This window comes from Bufo bufo, chromosome 9, assembly GCF_905171765.1.
Source record: "Bufo bufo chromosome 9, aBufBuf1.1, whole genome shotgun sequence".
Taxonomy (NCBI): Eukaryota; Metazoa; Chordata; class Amphibia; order Anura; family Bufonidae; genus Bufo; species Bufo bufo.
The window spans coordinates 123908798-123934969 of record NC_053397.1 but is presented as its reverse complement, the minus strand read 5'-3'; the positions used below and the strand labels follow the sequence as shown (position 1 = coordinate 123934969).

Genomic DNA, 26172 nt, shown 5'->3' with positions numbered 1-26172 from the left:
GTTTTGTATGCGATTGCATTGCGTTATTGCGTTTTTCCTGCGTGGATGACATGTGGATTGCATGTGGTTTTAACGCGCGTGAAAAAAAATAACTGTTACATCCCCTAGATTCACCTGTTACTGCAAACACATATAAATACCGCCAGCAATGCATTGTTTTTTTGGACGGCTCCATTTGTTTGGGGAGATTTGGTCGTTTGGCTGGTTTGTATGTTTGGTTTTTGGATTTTCCTTTGCAGGATGTCCACTTTCACCGTATCATCCACTGACCATGTGTTCTTGCATTGGCTGGTCTTCTGCCAGAAATGATAGAGGAGGAACCGTGGAGGAAGCGTATGTGGGTGCATCCTATCATTTTGCAGCAGGCCAGCAAAGGTGAATTTGTTGGTTTGTACTCTGACCTCTGTGCGCACCCTGTTAAGTTCTTTAATTATTGCCGCATGTCGGTGGCTACCTTTGATCGGCTGTTGGGGGAGTTGCGGCCTGCCTTGACTTTCCAGGACTTCAACATAGGGTGGAGTGTGTCACCTGAAGAACGTCTCATTATTACTTTGAGGTAAGACTATATTATCAGACTCATACATGAATAGCCCACTGTTTGCCAATACATAGCAGTTTGGTATATGGCCTGTGTATTCTGAACTTTACCTGTTCAATGTATAAGTACTTAATAGTAGTACAGATGTATTATATATTATTCATCTTCAGTAAGAAACTGTGTGTGCTTTTGCCCCGGCCACTTTTTATAAAGTCATTTGGTGTACTACCAAGTCATTTATTAGTCACACCAGATTCAAGTTCAGCGGGGGTTCATTTTTCTAATCCTGGCTGTAATGATGAGGATATGTCACCTGTGTGTATATGGTAATGGTTTGAAAGTTGATGTAGCTAAACGGTTTTCCTTACTTTAAAGTATATATCAATATAAAGTATTGAGTCCCAATCTTGTAGTATAGTCTAATTTTATTTTAACTTGCCAGACACATTGCCATGAAATACTTTTAAGTAATGTTGTAGATTTTAAAACATGTCATGTTTTGGGTATTAATAGTGCTAATCATTATTTATTTTTTTCATTTCAGATCTCTGGCGACTGGCAATTCTTTTTTGTCCTTACATTTTGAGTTTAGAATGGGGACCTCCACAATTGCAGGCGTGGTACGGGCTACATGTGCCACTATTTGGTTGAGACTGAAAGCTTCGGTGCTGCCACATCCAACCAGGAAGCAGTGGCTTGAAATAGCCCAGGGCTTCCTGGAGAGTGCTCAACTCCGAAATTGTATTGGTGCCCTTGACGGGAAGCACATACGGGTTAAGAAGCCACCGAACTCAGGGTCCTGATTCTATAATTATAAACTGTTTTTCCCTGTAGTTTTTTTGGCCTTGGCTGACACAAACTACAGGTTTATAATTGTAGATATTGGTTCCTGTGGAAGTACTTCAGATGCTCGCATCTTCAGGGCTTCCAGAATCGGTAGTTGGCTTCAGTCTAACCAACTGGACGTACCACAGCCAGCAAACCTTTCTAGCTCCTCTGGTCCACCTGCGCCTTCTGTGGTTGAAGGGGACAAGGGTTTTGCCCTTTCTACCCACCTCATGCGTCCCTCTCCTAGGTGAGGTTTGGATGTAAAGGGGCACACTTTTATTTATCGTTTAAGTAGGGCCAGAAGGTTTGTGGAGTGCGCCTTTGGTATTTTTTCTAGCAAATGGCGGGTTTTTCTTTCGGCCATACAGCTGGCCCCCGAAAATGTGAATGTGGTCATCAAAGCGTGTGTAGAACTGCACAACTACATACGTACCTATGAGTCAACACCTATTTTCTGAATATTTTATGTCCCCTATCGGTTCATTCCCTTTTCAGCAGTAGTACCTGAGGTTGTATTTGCCAGTTGTTTTTTTTAAACAACCTGTATGGTTAGTTTTTAGTTAGTTTTTGTATTTTTTAGTTAGGGACTCGCAAGATAATGAGGACCCTTAAATATATTGTTTCAAACAGGGTATGTGAAATATGTACTTATACCTCATTAATATAAAGTGTAAATTTTAGCCCTAAATGTATGCATGTTTCCCCATCATCATTAATAAAGTTGTATTTGACCTCATTCTGATTTAATAAAAACTAACATTACATGTGTCATGGCACTTAACTCCATCTGTATAGTGTTTACTATTGTGTGCTTCATGGACATTATATTTTTTATAACAGGTTTTGTATAAATGTATTCTAAATAAAAATGTGTTGAATAAAGTGTATACATTTGTAGATATTGTTTATAACCACATTGATATTAGTGTGTGTAACTGATAAAGAAAACAAGTTTATATAGTAAGTGTACTTCGGTGATATTAATGTATAGTAAAAGTGTACAATTATTAATGTGCTCTATGTGTTGGTTCTACATAAATATCATTATGCACTGTATATAATAAAGAGAACAAACTTGAAAAATAATGAAAATAAAACTCTGTTTATTATCATACAGTATACTCGACTTTTTTTTTATTAAATTATAAAAAAATAACATAAATAAATCAAAGAAAAGAAAACTTACAAATAAAAAAAATGCCCAGGTGGCGAGGGGGGACCCTGAAACTGTGGGCCATGGTAGGAGGGTTGTGAAGGGGGGCCAGAGTGCTGAGATGGGCCAGCTTGAAATGAGGAGGGGACAGGCTGCCCATACGAACTTTCCCCCTGATATTGTTGTCCATATGGCCGACTGGGTTGGCAATAATAATCCCTTGGAGGAGGGAACTGTGGGGGACCCTGTGAACACTGGGAAATTGGCATTGGGTGGGGGCCAAATATGTGCCCATGGAGGCACCAATTTTTTATGGCCACAAACATCTCCGTGGGATCATTCAGAGGAGTGGCTGCATCCAGAATAATTCCGAGAGACGATTTGGTTCTCAGTAATCGTTCTGGAGGTAGCCTCCGCAAATAATGGGCCAGACTACGAGCATACAGATCTAAATGATCTTCCTGCCAGGCTGTAGATAAATAGTACCTGGGTATTTATTAGAGCTTTGGCAGGAGGCATGGTCCGTCTTCTGGCCCGGCTGGGTAGAGCCAAAGGTGGTGGGGGGGAATCCCCTCTGGAAGCAGCAGGACGACCGGATGCTGCCATGCTGGGTCCTTGGGCACTGTCGGTCTGAGCTGGGCCAGAGGGAGTGTCCTCCTTGCAGGCGCTCGACTCCTGGGGAGTCGACTGTTCACCTTCCTCCTCTAGGTTGTCCTCCGTTCTTTCACAAATAAAAAAAATAGTAAATTAAGATCTAAACACAATTTTGTATTATAAATATTCACGTCACATATTACTATCTTCAGCAAAATACATTTAGCACAGTACTACATGAACTAACCAACATATTACATATGGGGTCATTTAGCAACATTGGGGAAATTATTGCTATATAGCTGGCCATAGCAACAAATCCAAATCCACTTATAATGTTCACCTACATTTGCTAATGAAAGGAGGAATTGGGATGGTTGCTATCGGCAACTATGACATTTCAAATTTAACAATTGTTAAAAATCACATTACCAACATAGTCAACATACGGATGTAGCAGGGTTAACACACATGCTTTATGAGACATGTTATCTAAACTAAATGCAACTAAATGCGTTAAGCAATTGCTTTTCAATGGCTTTTGTTTCAAGATAACGCGATGAGTTAATAAATTTTTGTTAAAAGTGTGTGTGTTACCCATGCTACATCTGTACAGTGTATATCGATAAACATGTAGTGGTCAGTGTTTATAATTAACTTACGGACGCAGCTTCATGACCTCACACAGAACATGAGTTGTTCTCGGAACATATAGGGCCTTTTCTTGGGGGGGGCCCGGAACCACTATGCCCCTGGTGCTGTATTTCCTTGCGGAACTGGTCCCTGCAGCTCCGCCAACGATTCTTGACTTCATCAATTTTTTATCAAAAGACAAGAAAGGAAAAAGTAGTCAACTATACAATCCTACAGAGGACAACGTATGACATGTTCTATGCTAGGGATGATTACGTATGACATGTGCTATGCTAGAGAGGATTACCTATGACATGGGCTATAATAGGGAGGATAACGTATCACATGTGCTATGCTAGGGAGGATAACCTATAACATGTGCTATGCTAGGGAGGATTACCTATCACATGTTCTATGCTAGGGAGGATTACCTATGACATGTACTATGCTAGGGAGGACAGCAAGGATCACACATGTATACATTGGCTACTTACCCAAACTCTGGCGACTTTGGCCTTTGGTTTTATCCCATATGGTGGCAAACAGCTCCTGGGTTTTCTCCACCCTGGCTGCGTTCTTTTTGTACCAGTCGTGGTACTCCCCCGACCTGGTATCCCAAATGCAGGGCCTCTCCTGCACGAGGACAATGAGCCTATCCACATCCATTGACTTTGGTGTATTCGGCATGCTTCCAAAGGTCCGCAAGGGCAGGAGACTCACAAGCCAATTCCTCTTGTGCTACCTGGAGCCAGAGACTCAGAAACTCAACTTCCTGTCTAAAATCACTTCACTGTTGCTAAGTTACTTGAGTTAAAAATGCAACGCAATGCAACGCATTGCATCCAGTTGCAATGCGTTTTTCAAGCAGCCCTATTCATTTCTATGGGGCCAGGGCGGTGTGAAAAACACAGAATATAGAACATTTAGTGATTTTCACACAACGCAGAAGTGATGCGTGAAAAACAACGCTCATGTACACAGACCCATTGAAATTAATGGGTCTGGATTCATTGTGGGCGCAATGCGTTCACATCACACATTGCACCCACGTCAAATCCATTGACTTTGGTGTCTTCGGCATGTTTAGAAAGGTCCGCAAGGGCAGGAGACTCACAAGCAAATTCCTCTTGTGCTACCTGGAGCCAGACACTGAGAAACTCAACTTCCTGTCTAAAATCCCTTCACTGTTGCTAAGTTACTTGCGTTAAAAATGCAACGCAATGCAACGCATTGCATTCAGTTGCAATGCGTTTTTCAAGCAGCCCCATTCATTTCTATGGGGCCAGGGCTGCGTGAAAAACGCAGAATATAGAACATTCTGCGATTTTCACACAACGCAGAAGTGATGCATGAAAAACAACGCTCATGTACATTGAAATTAATGGGTCGGGATTCATTGTGGGCGCAATGCGTTTGCATCACGTATTGCACCCATGTGGAAAACTCGCTTGTGTGAAAGGGGCCTTATACTCCAGCACAGTTTGCAAGTTATCTTTGCCATTTCCCAATGTTTTGGGGCATCCACAAACAAAAAAAATTATAAAAAAAATAAATAATATGTTGGCTACCTCTTCCTCCTACACCGCCACATCCACCTCCTCCTCCACTCGAACCTCCACCACCTGGCTCAAGATTATTATTTATTATATTGGCAGACTAGAGCAGTATACCGGCCGCACCCCAAAAATGGCTAAAGGTCACACACAGAATTAACAAAAAAACAAAAACCATGTTGGCTTCCTCCTCCACCTCTTCCACCTACACCGCCATGTCTACAGCCTCCTCAACTTCCTACTCTACTCGGAACTCCACCTTCTGGTTCAAGACTATTATTTTTCATTTTTATGTATTTTATGTTAAGTCATTTCCCTATCCACATTTGTTTGCGAGCACTGCTCTTAACCCTATTTTGCTTACTTTTGCAGCCCTTCTATGACTTCTTTACAGTCATTTTTCAACCCCAAAGTTTGGGTCCCCTTTGACTTTAATAGGATACAATCGTTAAAGCAGACATAGGTGGCACTATGAACATGCCACGTCAACTTTTCCTTTCCACTCCTAAAAAGGGCACCTTTCCCTGTTTGCAGTGTGTTCATTGCTCGGCAGTAATTAAAGGTAAATCCTTTTCCCATCCACACACAGGCAAAAAATTCCCTGTGAAGGGCTTTTTTACCTGTGATAGCAATTATGTAGTATACCTGTTAAAGTGCCCTTGTGGCCTTTTGTACATTGGTGAGACATCTGTCAGAATGAAGGATAGGTTCAGCAATCACAAGTCTACTATACGTAAGAAAAATCTGCTATTGCCGATTCCTTTCCATTTTGATAGATGTTCCCACAATGTATCACAATTAAGATTTCAGATCAATGAGCAGGTGCTGCCACCCCGTAGAGGTGGCAACAGGTTGCTAATGCTTAAAAAACGGGAAAGTTTTTGGATCCACACTCTGCAAACCCTTGAACCAAGGGGTCTCAATTGGGAGTATGAATTGAGTGCATTTTTGTAGGTTATAGATGATGTATGTTTATCTTTATAATTGACAATTAATGCTATTATGTTTTAAACTTATATTTTTACATTCATCTAGTCACAGAAAAAATGACCAAACTGGAAACCCTTAATCCAAGTGTAGCCTGTATGAGATTTATATATCTCAGGGTAACTATTTTTCGGTTTAAATGAATTTTGTTTGTTTGCATCACATGTTGCTGACTTACCTCTTTTATTTTCCTTCTCACAGCCCATTCTATCTGCATGAAGTTACAAGATCAATTTAGTTTACCAGCATTATGATTATGTATTACAATGTCTTCTGTTGTGTTCTATGTTCTGTTTTGTATACAAGTTACTATGGTGATGTGACGTCAACACGTTTTGACGCCGGTGATGGCGCACTATTTAAATGTGTTTTTTGTAATGTTATACTATGCTTGAAAAAGGCTCGCATTCGAGCCGAAACACGTGTCGCTTTAGCGCTGTGTCTCTCCTCTATGCTTTAATAAAGAAACACTATATTGAACAAGGAGTGAAGTGCCGGTCTTTTCTTTGGATGACTTTAATGGGGTTCGGGTCAGGTTTGGGATCCAAAGCGAACTTTGAAATAAAGTTCGGCCGAACCCACCAAATCTGAACATCCACGGGTCCCAGCATCCCTAAAGCTGAGCATAAATTATATATAATTTTGTGTGAGAAGATTCATTTATATTCCCGCTCATTCTGGGCTTTGACATCAAGGAGGCGGCCTATCAGTGATTGACAGTTATCTCTGTATTCACAGTAATAAATAAAAGGCTGTCAATCACTGATAGGACGTCTCTTTAAAGGGGTTGTCCGGGTTCAGAGCTGAACCCGGACATACCTTTATTTTCACCCAGGCAGTCCCCCTGAGGCTAGCATCGGAGCATCTCATGCTCCAATGCGCTCCCTTGCCCTGCGCTAGATCGCGCAGAGCTAGGTCTATTTTGTTTTCAATAACACACTGCCGGGCGGAAACTTCCACCCGGCAGTGTGTTCGGTGACGTCACCGGCTCTGATGGGCGGGCTTTAGCGCTGCCCTAGCTGTTTTACTGGCTAGAGCAGCGCTAAATCCTGCCCATCTGTGCCGGTGAAGTCACCGGGGTTCCTCGCAGCCTCATGGAGAGCCCTGGTACGTCACCGGATCTCCAAAAAATGCCTTTGCCCTGCGCGATTTAGCGAAGACCAAAGGAGAACATTGGAGCATGAACTGCTCCGATGCTCATGTCAGGGGGGCTGCCGGAGTGAAAATGGAGGTATGTCCGGGTTCAGCTGTGAACCTGGACAACCCCTTTAACTTAAAAGCTCAGAATGAGCGAGAATTTAAATGAATAAATTACATGTTTTACTGAATCTTTTACCATAAAACCTGCTCTATAATATGCCATCTGTAGCTTACATTGCATTTTCATGCTCCCCCTTAAAATTACATGACTTCCTTATTCTGTGAGTCAGTTCAATTATGGCAATTCTAAATTTTTATAGTTTTATAATGCTTTACTATTTTTTAATAAATAAAAACCTTTGAAAAAAATATACATTTTCTTTAAATTTCAACCACACTAAAAGAGTAACTACAAGACCCTTGAATTTTTTAAATTATTATATTCTTTATTCAAAATAATCACAATTTAAACATGATAAGACACATATAACATATTGTACATTATGATAATAAATAAGCATTTAGTGAATGTATCCAATACAAAACACCACCTATACTCAATATCAATGTAATTCTGGCAAGGAATAAAACATCAATGGTAAACACTCTGCCAAAAAAGGGGGGTTTTGTTATAAATATTAGCTGGGTTTGAGGATAGTAATCTCCTGCAGGATTTATTAAGCAGCATTAGCACATATATTTGGATTCATTATTTATTTAATATTAATTCGTCTCACTATATGGTTTATTATTCACTCCATGTATTTATTATGTATAGCTTGTTGTATGAATTATATATATAATTATAAGTTTATATTGTGGTGATTAATGAGATGTATTATGCACTATTCACTATTAACGCACAGAGCACTTCATATTTATTTATCCCTTATTAATAGGGATATGTAGTATTTGCACTTTACATAATTAACTTATTTATCTAGGTATTATTAATTAGTATATGCATTTATATATTTTAAAATAGTATTTATATGGTTCCTTCTTCCTTTTTATTATAAGATGCTGCCAATTTTTAGCTTTCTTGCTGAAATAACTTATTTGTGATCCCTTTATATAAAAATCTAAAATTCCCCGGTTTATAGTGGTGCTATTTTTAGACATCCGTCCTCCCTCTTTAAACATCGCCATAAATAGTTCATATATTATCGATCCTTTTCCCACCATACTCATCACTTATCTATTATAGTTTACAGCATTTAATAAGACGGTAATGGCAGAGTGCGCATGACGATCCGGCGGCTAGCAGGCTTCCTCTTGTCTCCAAGGAAATTAGACGCCAGTGACGCATGTCAGTGCCGTAGATGACACGTGACTGCCCTCGCTGGCGCCGAACTCAGGAGACGGGCGGAAGCGGAAATGATGCGGCTGCACCGGATTGGTCATGCGTCGCAGTGAGTCTCCACCCGTAATACCAGCACACATGACCTACAGGGACCTCGTTCATAGGACAGAATGGTCGTTAAATACCGATCATGTGGCCCCATCTAATTACTCCTCCTGAGGACGCAGAACGGCGAAACGTACGTCGAGGAGCCTACATACACCTGACTCTTACTGGTATGATTTAAATTAATCTCTGGCTATTTCTTAGGGATATTTTTATGTGTCTCACTCTGCCTTCACACGACAGTATGGCTTTTTCATTGTTTTGCGGTCCGTTTTAAACGGATCCGTTGTTCCGTTTTTTGTTTCCGTATGCTTCCGTTTCCGTTCCGTGTCCGTTCCGTATGTGCTAAGAAACATATCCGTATGGTTTCCGTATATGATCCGTTTTATAAGGATCATATACTGAAGTAAAAAAAACCTTGACATCATAATTTTGCCCACATCCCCTTTCACTCCCCCTATTTAACTCGGTCATGTGATCGTTGTGACTCCATTAGCTTCAGCTTTGTGCAGCATTGAGAGCGTATTTTGAATCCAGTGTTTTGGCGACATTGGTTTTTGAGTACAATTTTCTGTTGCATCATGGCTGAGGAGGAACTGGTTCTCTTGTGCTGGCTGATTTCTCAGGAACACGGACATCAGCCTACTATGGTGAACGTGGAACCGAGAAGGAGGCATTGGGTTCACCCAATTGTCTCTCAGCGGCGCAGGAAGGGTAATTTCCACACGCTGTACATGGACCTGCGACAGCATCCCGAGAAATTTCATGGGTTTTGTCGTATGTCTGTGAACAGTTTTGACTTGTTGTTAGCGACTCTGCGCCCTGGCCTCACCGACCAGGACACAAATATGAGGCGCTGCATTTCTCCTGAGGAACGGCTCATCGTTACGTTGAGGTATGTAATATTGGTGTCATTTCACATATACCAGAATCTGCCAAATATAACGTTATATAAATGTTGTGATTTATAGTTTTAATTTGTGGTTGTCTATGTGTAACGTGTTATGACTAAAATAAGTGTATTCTGTTTAAAAGCTAGTTGTTATTGGATATGTGTCTTCACCTGTTGTTCTATTGTTGTTTCTGTTTTTAAGATTTTTGGCAACCGGAAATTCATTTTCTTCTCTGCATTTTGAGTTTCTGCTGGGAGTCTCAACTATTTCAGGGATTGTTCGTCAAACATGTGATGTGATTTGGCAGCGACTCCGGAGCACGGTGATGCCAGAGCCCAAAGCTGAGGATTGGATCCGAATTGCTGAGGGTTTTCATGTCAATGCGCAGTTTCCAAACTGTATTGGGGCACTGGATGGCAAACACATACGTGTTAAGAAGCCGCCTCACTCAGGGTCCCGGTATTTCAATTATAAACAGTATTTTTCTGTTGTGCTAATGGCCTTGGCCGACAGTACGTACAAGTTTATAATTGTAGATATTGGGGCCTATGGGAGCACTGCAGATGCGCGCATTTTCAGTTCTTCTAGAATGGGTGAACGACTTCGTGCCAACCAGCTTGCCCTACCAGAGGCCAGAATGCTGCCAGGTTCTGCGGGACCACCGGCTCCATTTGTTTTTGTGGCTGATGAAGGGTTTGCTTTGACCCCACATGTCATGCGGCCCTTCCCCAGACGCAACCTGGATGACAGCAGACGTATGTTTAACTATCGGCTGAGTAGAGCCCGTCGTTATGTAGAATGTGCGTTTGGAATACTCTCACATAAGTGGAGAGTATTACTGTCATCCTTACAGATGGCGCCGGAGAATGCCACCCTGGTTATTCAAGCATGTGTGATCCTGCACAACTTTGTCAGGATTCATGATGCTCCCTCAGAAGTTGAGGATTTGCATCCTGGATCAACTTCTTCATCTGGAGGGTTGGACCAGACCCTTCATGGACGACCGGGATCTGCAGGCCTTGCAGTCCGGGCCCTCTATGAGCAATATTTTTCAAGTCCTGAGGGTGCATTACCGTGGTAGATGGACGTACAACTTGGCAGATTATGTCATTTCTGGACTCTGGTCATCCTTTTTTTTTTTTGTTTAGTTATATTATGTTGGTGTGGGGTGTGGTTCAATGTAGATAGTGTAGGGACTCACAAGACCAAAGAGGACCCTTGACGTGGGCTTGTGGGCTGGGGTGAAAATGTTGGCACCACAAACATTCACAAATCATGTACTGAAGGATGTTCCATGTTTTAACCATGTTCATGATTATGTTTGTTTGTTGTCACTACAATAACCCTCTAATACCTCTCATGTGTATACATTTTTTCAGACCTATTTTAATATGTTGTATATGTAGCCTATAATAGTGTGTTACCATTGTTAATTTTGTTTTCTTTCTTGGCGCTTGCAGATAACTTTATTGGACGCTGTCCAAGGTCCTGCATTTTCTGGGGATACCAGCACTTACAACACTTGCCTCTGAATGGGCGCGGGAATGTTCCTTTTGGAGACTATAATCATATTTTTCCTGACCAACCTGCGGCACCAAAGCTTTTATCTCTAAATGTTTATCCTTGTTTTCACTAAAATGTTTGCCATTAATTTAGCATGGATTCATGTTTTGATTTAACTACATACATCTTGTGGCCAGTATGTTGAGCATAGTTTGACTATAAAAGCATGTATTGGCCAACTGTGTATCGCCAGCTGTTGACAAAATGGCAATACCACCATGGCCCCACAAACTCCAGCTATCAGCGTACAACAGGCCATGGTGGTAGTTGTGATTTTTATGACAGCTGTAGAGGCACAGCTTGGCCATCCCTGTACAAACGTATGCACCCTGGCCTATTTGTCGGAATGTGTATGAATGTAGAAAACACATAGGGTTAGATCTGATATGTTTGCCTGCCAATAAACCCAAAGCATGTATGTAAAAATACAAATTATGTGAACTATATAAAGACATGTGAGACTTTTAACTTCTTTCAAAAAAAAATTATTCAACATCACAAAATGTGAAACAAAAACAATGGCTTATATTCAGCCTACATTTAACCCAAACAAAAAGTTCACAAAAAAACAAATTAGATATTGAAAAGGTCACGTGTATAAGGACCCTGGCCCTGTGTATGAGGGTCAGACCCTTGAGTTTGGTGTGGGTAAGTCCCTTGACTTTGGTAAGTTGATGGGCGGCCAGGGACATTTTGCCGGCCCATCATTGGTGGCTCGGGAGAAAAAAGTGGCTGCGAAGCCAAGCTGGGGCGAGGATGAGGCTGTGCCATGCTGGGGCCAGGTTGGGTTTGGGCCTGGAAAGTAAATGCACGGTTTTTAAAATTATCAACACAGCAGACCAACTTATGGGGATCGACATTGGTTTGCAAAATGCTAGCCACTGAAGTCATTATGTCAACAAATAAAGTTTGCTTATATACTGGCAAATGTTTGATGAGGTGTGCAAGGCCACTCAAGATTCGTTCTTCATGTCCTTCCTGATGCTTCTTGGTTAGATACTCCAACACCTGGGTCTGAACCAAGGTTTGGCTAGTTGCAGCCGCATCAGGGTTTGTGTTTGGCTGCCTTCTCCTCCTCGGCGGTCTTCTTCTAGCCTCGGGGCTGGACACTTGGGGTGCCGAAGGTACCTCCTGAGGCGACGATTCCTCCCTCTCTTGCTGCTGGTGCTCCTCAATCCCAAACTGGGTCTCCTCTGGACGAGGGGAGTCCTGGCCAGCCACTGGCGGCTCCGAATCACTGGTGCTGGAACCAGGATCCCTCTGTTGCTCCAGGCTGTCCACGGTCCTGTAGTACCAAATTTCAATATTGTTAGAGTATTCACAAACCAGACATATAATTTTAGGAAACATCTTGGTTCAAGTAGCCCAACAGCCATGTGCTATATTGCAGACGCCACTTTATCTTTTCTAACTGCCAGTGCAGCGTCCCACTTGTGTAGGCGGCCACTGCAAAGTTGGAGCATCTTCTGTCATATAGTATTTTAATGTTTAATATGCTTTTAAAAAATTTGAAACTAAAAACCCATTAATGACTAATGTAATTATATCATGTACATTTAATGAAAACATACATATACAGGAATTAAGTATTTATATTTTACTCACGTCCGAAGATCCAGTACAGGCTTGAGGAAACTCAGTTGGCGGGTGTACACATATGGCTTTTTGCGCAGCACACCCTCACCACTTTGTAATGTGGCCTGAACCATTTCCCGGCGATACTGGTCCCTGCAAGACTGCCATCTGGTTTTGACACGTTGTACTGCATTTTAAAAGCAAAATAGAAAAAAAAATAAAAACTTAGATAAAAACGATAACTAAATCTTTAAAAACACATATCTAACTATATGGTTCAATACAAACACTACATCCATATCGGCTGTGACCACACTTAGCATTGTACTCAAAAAATAAACCCACACAATGAAAATATACTTCAAGTGTCCCCAGACACAATATAGGCACCCATGTTTTTTTATTAAACAAATAGTCGCAACACCTGGCCACTAATGGTGCCTAGCAAGGTTGTTGGAAACTCTGGAAACGTCACAGGGCCCAAATGTAAAATGCTACACACGTATATGTTTAATTAGAAAAATCATGCACAGTCACTATGGGGTTATTAATTATATACAATGCATTTGAAAAAGGTGGCTTCGTAAAAAAACACATTGCAACTAGTGCATATTCCTACGTCATCATAGCGGACTATCATTACCAACACAATTCATACTTCCTTTTTAGACATTCTGAGAAAAATACACTGCATCTAATCATAAAGTTAGTCTAGAGAATAACACACCTTTTAAAATACACATACACATGGGTAGGCTTACCTAATTTTTTGCGCTTGGCCGGATTGGCCCTCTCCCAATGTCTGGAAAACATTTCCTGGGTTACCTCCTCCCAGCCACGATCCTTTAGGTACTTGTCGTGGTAACTGTCTGTCCTGGTGTCCCATAGCTGGCTCCTCTCCTTTATCAAACTCAGCAGCTTGGTCACATCCATGTTTGGCAGCCTTTCCTCACAAGCCGGAACTGGTTTGAGCAGGTTTCAGCACCTGCACATGTGCTCAGATAAAGTTGATAAACACAAAACACATGGCTAGGTAGGCAGGGCATAGCATACGGATCCGCGAAATACGGAACACATACGGATGGTCTTCCGTATGCATTCCGTATGCATTCCGTATTATACGGACCCATAGACTTGAATGGAGCCGCGGAACGTGATTTGCGGCCAAATATAGGACATGTTCTATCTTTCAACGGAACGGAAAAACGGAAATACGGAAACGGAATGCATACGGAGTACATTCCGTTTTTTTTGCGGAACCATTGAAATGAATGGTTCCGTATACGGACCGTATACGGAACGCTAAAAACGGACCGCAAAACGGAAAAAAAAAAACGGTCGTGTGAAAGAGGCCTAACTGAGGAGAAGGGTAGATGCTGACTCCATGCTGAGTAATTCACAGAGAGCGTTTGGCTCTCATTAGGCTCAGCATTACATAGGTTATCAGTGCCCCTCTCTCTCTTTTTTGGCAGAGTGTTTACCATTGATGTTTTATTCCTTGCCAGAATTACATTGATATTGAGTATAGGTGGTGTTTTGTATTGGATACATTCACTAAATGCTTATTTATTATCATAATGTACAATATGTTATATGTGTCTTATCATGTTTAAATTGTGATTATTTTGAATAAAGAATATAATAATTTTAAAAATTCAAGGTACTTGTAGTTACTCTTTTAGTGTGGTTGAAATCTATATTTAGAGTATCCCAGTGACAGTTGTTGCTATAATTTATGACCTAATTGGTGATTAATCATTTTCTTTAAATTGCCATTTTCTGACACCCATAACTATTTTTCTCTTTTTTCAAAGGAGAATTTTAGGGGCACATATATTAAGACTGGCGTTTTAGACGCTGGTCTTAATAAAGCCCCATAGCTGGCGATGGATCCGGCGAAGTTATGAAGAGGCGCAGGTCTCTCTATATCTTTGGCCTTTGTCACATCCAGCGCCATTTCTAAATGTAAGCCAGCTTCTGAGCTGTCTTACATTTAGACCATTTTCTACACCTTAAACTGGCATAGAAAATGATGAATGAGATGGGCCTGCCGGCCTGTCTCCTTCCGCGCCCACACCATGCGCACAATTTTAGACCTGGTGTGAGTGGGGAAAATTCGCAGATGGTCATCTGTGCCTGAAATAAGCCTAATTTAGGCGTATTTCTGATTAATAAATGACCCCCTTAGTTTTTAGTGATACCATTTTGGGGTACATATGAATTCTTGATCACTTTTTATTCAATTTTTTTAGGGGGGGAAAGGTGACTAAAAATATTGAATGTTAGGGCCCTTTCACACTTGCGTTCTTTTCTTCCGGCATAGAGTTCCGTCGTCGGGGCTCTATGCCGGAAGAATCCTGATCTGTTTTATCCTAATGCATTCTGAATGGAGAGAAATCCGTTCAGGATGCATGAGGATGTCTTCAGTTCCGGACCGGAACGTTTTTTGGCCGGAGAAAATACCGCAGCATGCTGCGCTTTTTGCTCCGGCCAAAAATCCTGAACACTTGGCTCAAGGCCGGATCCGGAATTAATGCCCATTGAAAGGCATTAATCCGGATCCGGCCTTAAGCTAAACGTCGTTTCGGCGCATTGCCGGATCCGACGTTTAGCTTTTTCTGAATGGTTACCATGGCTGCCAGGACGCTAAAGTCCTGGCAGCCATGGTAAAGTGTAGTGGGGAGCGGGGGAGCAGTATACTTACCGTCCGTGCGGCTCCCCGAGCGCTCCAGAGTGACGTCAGGGCGCCCCACGCGCATGGATGACGTGATCGCATGGACACGTCATCCATGCGCATGGGGCGCTCTGACGTCATTCTGGAGCGCCCCGGGAGCCACACGGACTGTATGTATACTGCTTCCCCGCTCCCCACTACTACTACGGCAACCAGGACTTTAATAGCGTCCTGGGTGCCATAGTAACACTGAACGCATTTTGAAGACGGATCCGTCTTCAAATGCTTTCAGTTCACTTGCGTTTTTCCGGATCCGGCGTGTAATTCCGGCAAATGGAGTACACGACGGATCCGGACAACGCAAGTGTGAAAGAGCCCTTAGATTTTAATTTTTTTGTATTATAGCAGTCAGGAAACATTTTTTATAGTTCAGACATTTTTGGATGTAGTTATACCAGTTTTTTTGTGGTTTTGTACATGTGATCTTCTGATCGCTTGCCTCATGGACTGCAATTGAAAACTATTGTATTCTAAGGGAATTTCACAGTTTACCTATAAGGCTGGGCCTCAGGCAGCTTTTTACAGCTTGCTATGACAGGGCTGAGAGCCTTCTCAAGGCTCGAAGCTGTCATAGCAACCAACTGAAGCCTATATCAGAGAATAGAGGGAACCTTCTCCCTCACTGTAACCCCACAACTGCAGCGGTTGCTATGGATTTTATCTCAAAATAAGTAGAATGCAAGGATACAAAAAATTGCCCCCAAAATATCCATAGCTTTTAAGGACTCCAATTGTTCAGGATGCCACTAACATTGTGGCCCACTAAAACAGTCTGCAATCCATAACATAACCACTGTGTGGCCATCACATATACACATATAGGTTGGACATCATGTGACATAATACTGCAAAATTGTGCTTTTTTGTTTGTTTTTTAAAGCTTGCCACACATCTTGAAATATCTTCAACCGGGAATTATTTAAAATAGCCACCAGTAACCTGTCCTAAAATGTGAGCAGGACTGGTTGCCTAAACTTCCAGAGCTGCCTAGGGGGGTGATGGTTGGGTCCTCACTACATATTACATTGATCTACAAATAAATGTGGTTAGCACTGGTGCCTTGCAGCGCTGGGGTCCTAGGTTCGAATCTGACCAAGGACAACATCTGCATGGAGTTTGTATGTTCTTCCCTTGTTTGCGTGGGTTTCCTCCGGGTACTCCATTTATCTCCCACACTCTAAAGACATACTGATAGGGACCTTAGATTGTGAGCCCCATTGGGGACAGTTGGTTGCTAATGTCTGTAAAGTGCTGCGGAATATAGTAGCGCTATATAAGTGCATAAAATAAACAGATAAATACAATAAATGGTAAAGATGTGATCCTGCCTATGATATGCCATCACGGCTGTGCAGGCTTACAGAAAAATTCCCACCACACCCCCTAGGCAGCTTTGCAAGTGGATGCAAGTAGTCCTGCAAACATTCTAGGACAGGCTGCTGGCTGCCATTTTAAATCATTCAAGGATAAGCCATTTAAGAAAGACACATCTGCATTCTTATTTTCTTTATAAGCATACAATAAAAAAAATATATTAATAGACATACATGTGTGGAACTGAAGACTGCAGCTACATCTCTCTGTAGAATTTTGCCAAGGTTGCTGAGGTTCTCATCTAGAGTAATATTTTGCTTTGCTTTCTTATTCTTCTCAGTTATGGATTCATCCACACTGTCTTTAATTTCCTCTTGCTTTGTTTTGATCCTCTTAGAAATTACCTATATTTTAGGAGGACATTTAATTGTGCACAAGTTATTAAGACTGAGATGCTTTGTAATAGAATTAAACAAAAACAGTGGAGCTAAAAATTTGCACAAATGAATTGTGCAGTACACAAGGAGAACATATACAGATCTTTAGATTGGTTTTATGGAAGTCATAACGGCATATGCATTATTTAATTATGAAACAAATTGTGCCTTGTAATGGATGTTCCTTAAATATGCATGTTGTGATTATTCTCGGTAACAGGGCCTCCCACCTATCTTTGCTTTTTATACTTGAAAATATAAAATGGTTGTGCACACCTCATTTGGAGGGATTCATCCAAAGTATATACACACATTTTTTTTTAGTATAGTAATAACAGATGTTTTATTTGTACATATAAATATATAAAGGTATATAAAACAATAGTGTAAAAAAGTTAATTATGTAAAATCACTAATATCCGAGATATTCAACAATAGGGGTCTTGGTATATGGTGACCGTGGTATGGTGGAGACCGTGGTGTAGTTTGGTCCCTATGAAGGATATCTCAGATAATTTTTCAAATAGCAATATTGCAGCTCAATCAGAAATAATAATAAATATCTGTGCCGGAAAAAAAATATATAACTCATATGTCACAGTTGCCGTGCAAACATTGATCCACCTATAGTGAAATTAATCTAACACAATTGATCCATAATAAAACCACAATAAAGTGCAGAAGTGTATATGTCTGTAGAAAAAACGATATTCCTGACGAAGGATAGCGACTCTATCCAAAACGCGTCAAGGCTTAGTGGTATCTGTGACTACCTGTAGTCACAGTAGTGACGTCACTCCTGCTATGTACGAGCGTGAACCACGAGATTAAACTAAAGGAGCCGCGCTGCCAGTCTGGGCGCGCATCTAGGTTCAAGACACTCTGAGCTGACCTGTGCATGCAAAAAAACTGCAGACACATCCCAAAAGGACCTAGGACTTGGGAGAAAACATCTAGAGTAAAGGTAACTCAGATGTGTGACATCCCACAGCTTAAGCCGTACGGAGGGTGTGAGGGGGGCTTATTCACATTGCAGCTAAAACTGAAAGATAGAGCGCGGTATCAAGATTATTTTACTTATTCTGTGTACTTTATTTATGCATACACTTACAAAACCTGCGCTACTGTACGTGTGACATACTTGCAAGCATACGGGGAAGTTGTCATGCTGCTGATGGTGCACGCAGAGGCCGTGGCCCTGGGTGCAGTGAAACTGTGCCTGCTGCCAGAGCACAAGAAAGACACTCATCCACGATACCTAGCTTCATGTCCCAGTTTGCAGGGCGGCTCAGGACACCACTCTCGAAGTCACACCAGTGCGACCAGGTGGTCGGTTGGATTGCAGCAGATAATGCTTCTAGTCGGTTAAGCACCACCCTGTCTTCCACAAAGTCCAGTCTCAGTAGCCAAGAGTCTGGTCAACAGAATCCTTACCCTGATACTCTTTCCACCCACCATGGAGAATCTTGGCAAACAAGTTATCCCACAGTCGGATATTCCGAGGAGATGATTTCATCGACATTCCTTAATTTGGGCCTCTCGCCAAGCCTGCTTGAAGAGGGACATGAGAAGATCTTGTGCACCGATTCCCAAACTCTTAAGCATCCACAGTAAGAAGAAGATGACGGTGGGGAACAGCAATTAGTGTTTCACAAGGGTGATTATGATGATGAGACACAGTTGCCAATAAGTCAACCGCAATTAGTGTCTCAAGAGGTTCATGATGAGGATGATACACAGTTGTCAATAACGGAGGTTGTTCATTGGTCAACAAGTCAGGAGGATGACCAGAGTGAGGAAGTGGAAGAGGAGGTGCTGGACGATGAAGTCACTGACCCAACCTGGGAAGGTGGCAAGCCGAGTGAGGACAGCAGTACAGAGGGGGAGAGATCCGCAGCACCGCAACAGGCTGGAAAAGGCAGTGGGGTGGCAAAAGGGAGAAGGCGGGCCACAGCAAACAGGCCTGTCTGCCGCTTTTTTTATGAAAGTGCGGACGATAAAAGAATTGTCATTTTCAGCCGTTTCAATACCAAAATGAGCAGGGGCGTGAACACTAGCAAACTCCCCACCACCAGCATGATCTGCCACATGGCATCAAAGCACCCTAATAGGTGGACCGAACTCCTGGGTCCACAACCAGTGTCTGCGGGTCACACCACTGCATCCTCTTCCCCTGTTTTACTTTCTGGCCAATCCCCTGTCCAAGACGCAGGCCCGGATGCCTTCCACCATGCACCTGGACCTTTGCAAGCACCATCAGCTAGCACATCCACTTCTGTGTCCCAGCGCAGCGTACAGTTGTCTATACCCCAGGCCTTTGAACGAAAGTGCAAATACCCAGGCACCAGCCCACAGACCATAGCACTACATACGCACCTTTCCAAATTGCTGGCCCTGTAAATGTTGCCATTTAGGCTTGTGGACACTGAGGCCATCAGGCGGCAGAAGTCCTGCGGTACTCTGTCCCCAGCCGCCAATATTTTTCACGTTGTGCAGTCCCAGCCTTACACCAGCATGTGTCCCATAACATCACCCTTGCCCTGACCAACGCAGTTATTGGGAAGGTCCACTTAACGACTGACACATGGACAAGTGCTTTTGGCCAGGGAAGCTACATTTCCCTGACGGCACATTGGGTGAATGTTGTGGAGGCCGGGAGCGAGTCATACCCTGGTATGGCACAGGTGCTACCGACGCCAAGTATTGCGGCCCTACTTTCATCAGGGTTTCCGCCGCCACCTATGTTAGTGGATGCAACCTCCCCTTCTCCTCCTCCGCCTCCTCCTCCACTTCCACCTCTGAATTATCATCTTGCAGCACCAGTCAGACATCAGTCAGTAGCTGAAAGCCTTGTAGCCCTTCAGTGGGGGAGCTGCAACAGGCCATGCTTAAACTGATCTGTTTAGGTGACAAACAGCAAACCGCCGCAGAGCTGTGGCAGGGGATAAAGGACTAGACTGAGCTGTGGCTCTCGCCACTCAACCTAGAACCAGGCATGGTTGTGTCTGATAATGGCCGTAACTTGGTAGCAGCTTTGGAGCTCGGCAAGCTCAGACACATACCATGTCTAGCCCACGTCTTCAACCTAGTAGTTCAGCAGTTTCTCAAAACCTACCCCAATTTGCCTGAGCTACTGGTGAAGGTGCACTGTGGGTGTTTCCATTTCCGCAAGTCATTGACCTTTGGAGTAGCTCATGATTTTGGCCCCATTTGGAGGAGCCGCAATTTCATCACTGCCAATGGAACTCCTGTAAAACATGCTGGCTGTGCAAGCACTCATGGAGGCCCTGACACTCCCTAAGCAGGTGGCCATACTTAAGGTCAAGGCACACTCAAAACCAGATACTCCAGAGACCCAAGGAAATGCAAGAGCTGACAGAGATGCAAAGGAAGCTGCAATGAGGAGAAGGGAGGAGGTGAAGACAATGGTAGCCCAGACATGGTCAAAGGTCATAAGAGACGAGACTCAGATGCCACGTGGGTCCCACCCTGCCACAGAGAAGGTCCATGCCTGAAGAAAGGTGGAGAAAACTTCTGAAGGACTTCCTAAAGGAGTCTATGGAGACAAATGGTGCCTGATAGACAGACAGAATGAGGCATCAGATGAAGAAGTGTCTGAATGGAGTAGTAAGGGAGCGGGACCAGACTCAGATGATGATTACATGTGGAAGCTTGGGCATCTAATATGCCTACCCCAAAGTCTTTACCCTGTGACTGTGGCGTGGGCACATGGCAATACTCATCTTGGGAAGGAAGCCATGAATAACCTCATATCCTCCATCTTATTGGCTCCAGCCATCTCCATGTACACTGCCCGATATACAAGCAGCTGCATGGTCTGTGCCAGATGCAACCCTGGAAAAATGGAAAAAGTCCCTGTCAAGTGTTCACCAAAACCTCTCTACCCCTTCCAAAGGATCCAGATTGACCACATACAGATGCCCCTGCACAGGGATTCCAGTATGCTCTAGTTGTCATAGACATGTTCTCTGGATGGCCCGAAGCCTATCCTGTGAAGAATCAGACAGCGAAGACAACGTGAAGAAGTTGTTAAATGAGGTTGTCTGCAGATTTGGGGTACCTGAAGTGATAGAGAGTGATCAAGGAACTGCCTTCACAGCTGAAGTGGCCCAGGAGATATGGGCCACACTGGGGACTCACCTTGCCTTTCATACCGTGTACAGACCACAAAGTAGCAGCAAAAATCTAAAGACTGAATGGCACATTGAAACAAAAAATGCTGAAAATGGCTCAAGAGACTGGTAGACCATGGCCAGAGACTCTTCCATTTGTCCTATCCAGTGTCAGACATACCCCTAGGGGGAAGGAAAAGCTGTCCCCTTTAGAGATTTTGTTTGGAAGTGCCCCCAAGTTAGGACAGTATTTTTCCCCAAGAACTTGCTTTGCAATATGATTGCTTGTCTGCCTATGTATCTTCTCTGTGTAAACACCTGACTGACCTACATTTTCGAGTATTCTCTTCACTTCCAGATCCCAGACAGATTCCTGGAAGTCATACCCTTTAGCAGGGGAGATTGGGTTGTGGTGAAAAGGCATGTCAGAAAGACTCTGGAGCCCAGATTTGATGGCCCATTCCAGGTTCTGCTAACTACTCATACGTCTGTGAAACTTGAGGGGAAGACATCCTGGATACACACTTCACACTGTAAGAAGGTTCCAGCCCCCCACCCAGAGGCCTGCTGAGAATGATGTCCTTTCTGGTCTTCCTGTTTGGAGGGGGTGTGGGTCTTGTGGGAGCGTATACAGCCCAATGTTCATATTGGGCCTCAGATGCTTCAAGTGGCACATGGGTCTTCTGGGTGAATACCACAGAGCCAATACAGGTCTTTGAATTTGACTTCTGTGATGTTGCTGATTGCAGATGTCATGACAGTTCAATGTTTGATTTTGCTTCCCTGCAATACTATGTATGTGTCATAAGGACCAATAATGAGTTCTGTGCAGCCTGGTCCGATGTACTCACTAATACAGGAGTCAGCTGGGGATACAAACCAGCTGAGGGGATGCAAAGAAAGGATAAAAGGGGAAAACCTCTTGTAACGAGAATGTATTTGAATACCAAGAATATGGGAAAAACTCAGCTCATAACATGTCAAAAATATCCCTCAGATCAATGGGGGCCCCTGGGTTGTCATCCATTGATACTGACAATAGAATCCCCCCCAACCAACAGACTTGGAAATGTATGTTTTGAGGAATTATCCATCTGATCATACTTTCCCTAGTTCACTGCCAATACAAGATCCCAACCCCTTGTTACTAGGGAAAGTAGCTAGACCCCTCTTTACTGTAGAGAAGACATTGGCAGTGGAAACAGGATTTTCTGACCGTAATTTTTGGTTGGAATGGATTAAGTACACGGCATCACAGGTAAACAGATCTGGGTGTATCACCTGGGCCACAGCCAGACCACACTTAGGAACTATGCCCCTTCACCTAAGTCCCAGCTGTAATGGAACGCCTAGCACTCCGACCGGGTACCTCCATCGTTAGATGCTCCTAGTGCTTCCTAGGAATCCAAGCAATCCACTTGAAACCGTCAGCGCTGCAGACCCCACAAACCGCCGAAGCTTGGTTGAGGTCTCGCCGTCTCCTACCCACCCTGGACCTACAACAAGGCTCCAGGCTCCAGTGGGTTAACCTCTCCTAAATCCAGAGACAGGAACCAGGAACAAACTCTTACAAGAGCTTATACTCAGGGGAGTATTATGATATAGCAATCCCCAAGAGTGTAGTTATCCCATTCCCCAAACATGAGCCAAAACTTCATGAAGGTATAAAAACAGGAACTCTTTATTTTTAACACACAAGCATTTTATACACATCTTCCAACAAGGTTACCACCCACAGGGTTTTGTAAAAACAGCCAATAACCACGTACAATACACTCAGACACTCCCACCCAAAATCCTCCCCTCTGCCCGTGATAGAATTACCTCACACTGGGTTGATGCAATCATCACAGGCAGGCGAATACACAAAATCCTCTGTCCTGGAGACAACCGAGACGTAATTCAATTATCTCTCAGGACAAAGGACATCGCCAATACACACAGAGAGACAATGGAACAGACCTCCCTACTCAACGTATACAATGTCCCACCCTTTTCAATACACACAGACATTTAACATCCCAAAATGGCACGAATTAGACCAGGGTTTCAAGTTAGTCCAAGTCCTTTGTGAACAAATGAGGCCTGGCTGATGAGAGGGCCCATAATCCTGGGGCAAGAGACTGGTAAACAGGCCCCTCCAAAACCCAGGGGCGAGGTTGGTTTCGCCACACCAGCCAATTTTCATGTTTTAGAAGCATGCATGGGAATCAGACTGCGGACATGACTGAATGCAAGGTTTCGGAAGAGAAGTTCCCAATCTTAAGGGAGGGATAACCATATACAAAGGGAATTACACCTGTTTCGAGATAGAGGGCAAAAAAGGGAAAAACATGGTCAGGTTTCTTGAAAGGTATTGTGGAACTGTGGTGAATACACCACCGGTGAACCCTATCAAAGTCATTTGATGAACCAGACTCAAGCATTAGGGGATGTGATCTGAGGACAAAGTTGACAATTGTCTGGCATGGGCAATGTGCCTTAAACCTAGTGTTGATGCCATGCCCTTCCATGTATTTAATCCCCTTGATGTCACGACTGTGACTGATCCAGACAGGTCTAGGAGGAGAAGGTCGCAGCGACTTTCTACTCGCGATAGCTTGTGAGTTTGCTCCGTGGTTCATGGTATGTCATCTGGGTTTTGCCTTGTGAACCTTTTTGTCCTGACTGGGAGTTTGTAGGCATCCTTCTCAGGTGAGTCCTGTCTGCCACTCCCAGCTACTATATTAGTTTCACTTTCACTTGCAGTCATTGCCAGATATAGTCCTTACTTCCAGTTCTATTCTGACCTTTGAAGGAGATAGTTTGATGGTGTTGCTGTGGAGCTCTTGTCCGGCGTGGACTGTCGTGATTGGGATCGCCTTCTCTGCTCGTGACTGGATAAGTCTATCTCTGATATACGTTTGTTTGTTGCTGTCTTCTCCTGCTGTTCTCCTAGACATGAGTGATGGTGACTAGTGCTCCCATCGGCCTTTCCCCACTCTGGGCTTTAGGGTGACTGAGGGTTTAGGCACCTGCTCGCCGCACGGGTTCACACCCCGTCTAGGGTATCAGGGCAGACAGGTGCCAGCTTAGGGTTAGTCAGGGGGGGCCATGCTATTCCCATCCGTAGATTAGGGTCCCCCTACCCCTCCGTCTGGTGCGACACGACTGCTGCTGGGGTAGCGGTCGTGACAGTATATGGCCTTTAAAAAAAAAAAAGAGTGACATTTCTTTTTTTTTTTTTTTCTTGCTGTTTTGCTTTGTATTTTTCTGTTCCACTATGGATCCGGTTACGGTTTTGGCGAAACAATTACAGGGATTATCCCTTGAAGTGGCAGGATTAAAAACAACAGTGCGGCAGCAGCAGCAGCCATCCTTGGGTTCCACCGTTGCTACGGGAAACCAAGGTACTCCTGAGCCAAAAGTGGCTTTACCTGATTGATCTCTCCCTCCTGAGAACCTATTTGTAACCTTCAGAGAAGCTTGCAAATTGTTCTTCAGGTTACGCCCTAGATCCTCCGGCGGTGAGGAACAACGGGTGGGTATTGTAATTTCTCTCCTGCAAGGTTTGGGCTTTCTCCCTACCATCAGACTCTTACGATCAGTGGAGGAGTTTTTTGAAGCCCTGGGTCTCGTATATGATGACCCGGACAGGGTCTCACTGGCTGAGTCTAAGCTACGTAGACTTCGGCAAGAGAACCGGTCTGCTGAACTATATTGTTCCGAATTCCGTAGGTGGGCTACTGATACGTTATGGAACGACTCGGCCCTTAGGAGTCAGTTCTGCCAGGGGTTGTCTGAAAAATTAAAAGACGCGCTGGCGGTATACGAGGTCCCTGGGTCTCTGGAGTCTGCTATGTCTCTGTCCATAAGAATCGACAGACGACTCAGGGAGAGACTATTAAATTTTACGGAGGCCTCTATAGGGCAGGGATCGGTTTGTTATGATCCAGTCGAACCAATGCAAATAGGGGGCGCCACTAGATGGGTGAATCCTCCTAAGTTCCGCTGTAGGTCAGAGGTTTGTTTTCGTTGTGGGGGGAGGGGTGATTTTGTAAAGGTTTGTCCCTCAGAACCAAAGAGACCACAAACAAAGGAGCCGCCGGGAAAACTAGTGTCCCCAGATTGTGCGGAGGATAACAGTCTGGGCGTATTCGTTTCCTCCATACGCATGTCTCAGTTTTTGTTGTCCGCTACCGTTGAGGCGGGCAATAAGACTGAGATCTGTTCCGTCTTTTTGGACAGTGGGGCGGGGGTCAACTTGGTGGATTCACGGTTTGCTCAGGCTCTGGGTTTTACTCCAGAACCGATACGCAGAACTATTCCTGTTTTTGCCATCGACTCCTCCCCTCTTACTCAGAAAGAGTTAACTCAGATCATTCATAATATCCATCTGCAGGTAGGGGACCTCCATAAAGAGCATATCTCTTGTTATGTCCTGGACGGTCTTCCGGCTCCTATGGTATTGGGGCTTCCCTGGCTGGTGACTCACAATCCAGTGGTGGATTGGCAGGCCGGGGAGATTGTGGAGTGGAGTGAATATTGTAAGGACAACTGCTTGAGTAGTAGGTGCTCTGCACTCTCTGTAACATCTTTACCTGCTTTTCTGTCAGATTTTATGGATGTGTTCTCTGAGAAGGGTTGTCAGGGGTTACCACCTCATCGTCCATATGATTGCCCGATTAATCTACTACCTGGGGCCAAACT

The 26172-nt window shown here is 43.6% G+C and overlaps 1 protein-coding gene across 1 annotated transcript in view; it reads right to left on the bottom strand.

The window, feature by feature from the left end:
* The window catches only part of OLFML2B (olfactomedin like 2B), a 1036708-nt gene that overhangs the window by 732176 nt on the left and 278360 nt on the right, over positions 1–26172 (bottom strand). Inside the window, exon 4 of the mRNA XM_040408704.1 lies at positions 17147–17317. Within this exon, the coding sequence (XP_040264638.1) occupies positions 17147–17317 (171 nt within the window). The remainder of the gene's footprint in view (positions 1–17146; positions 17318–26172) is intronic.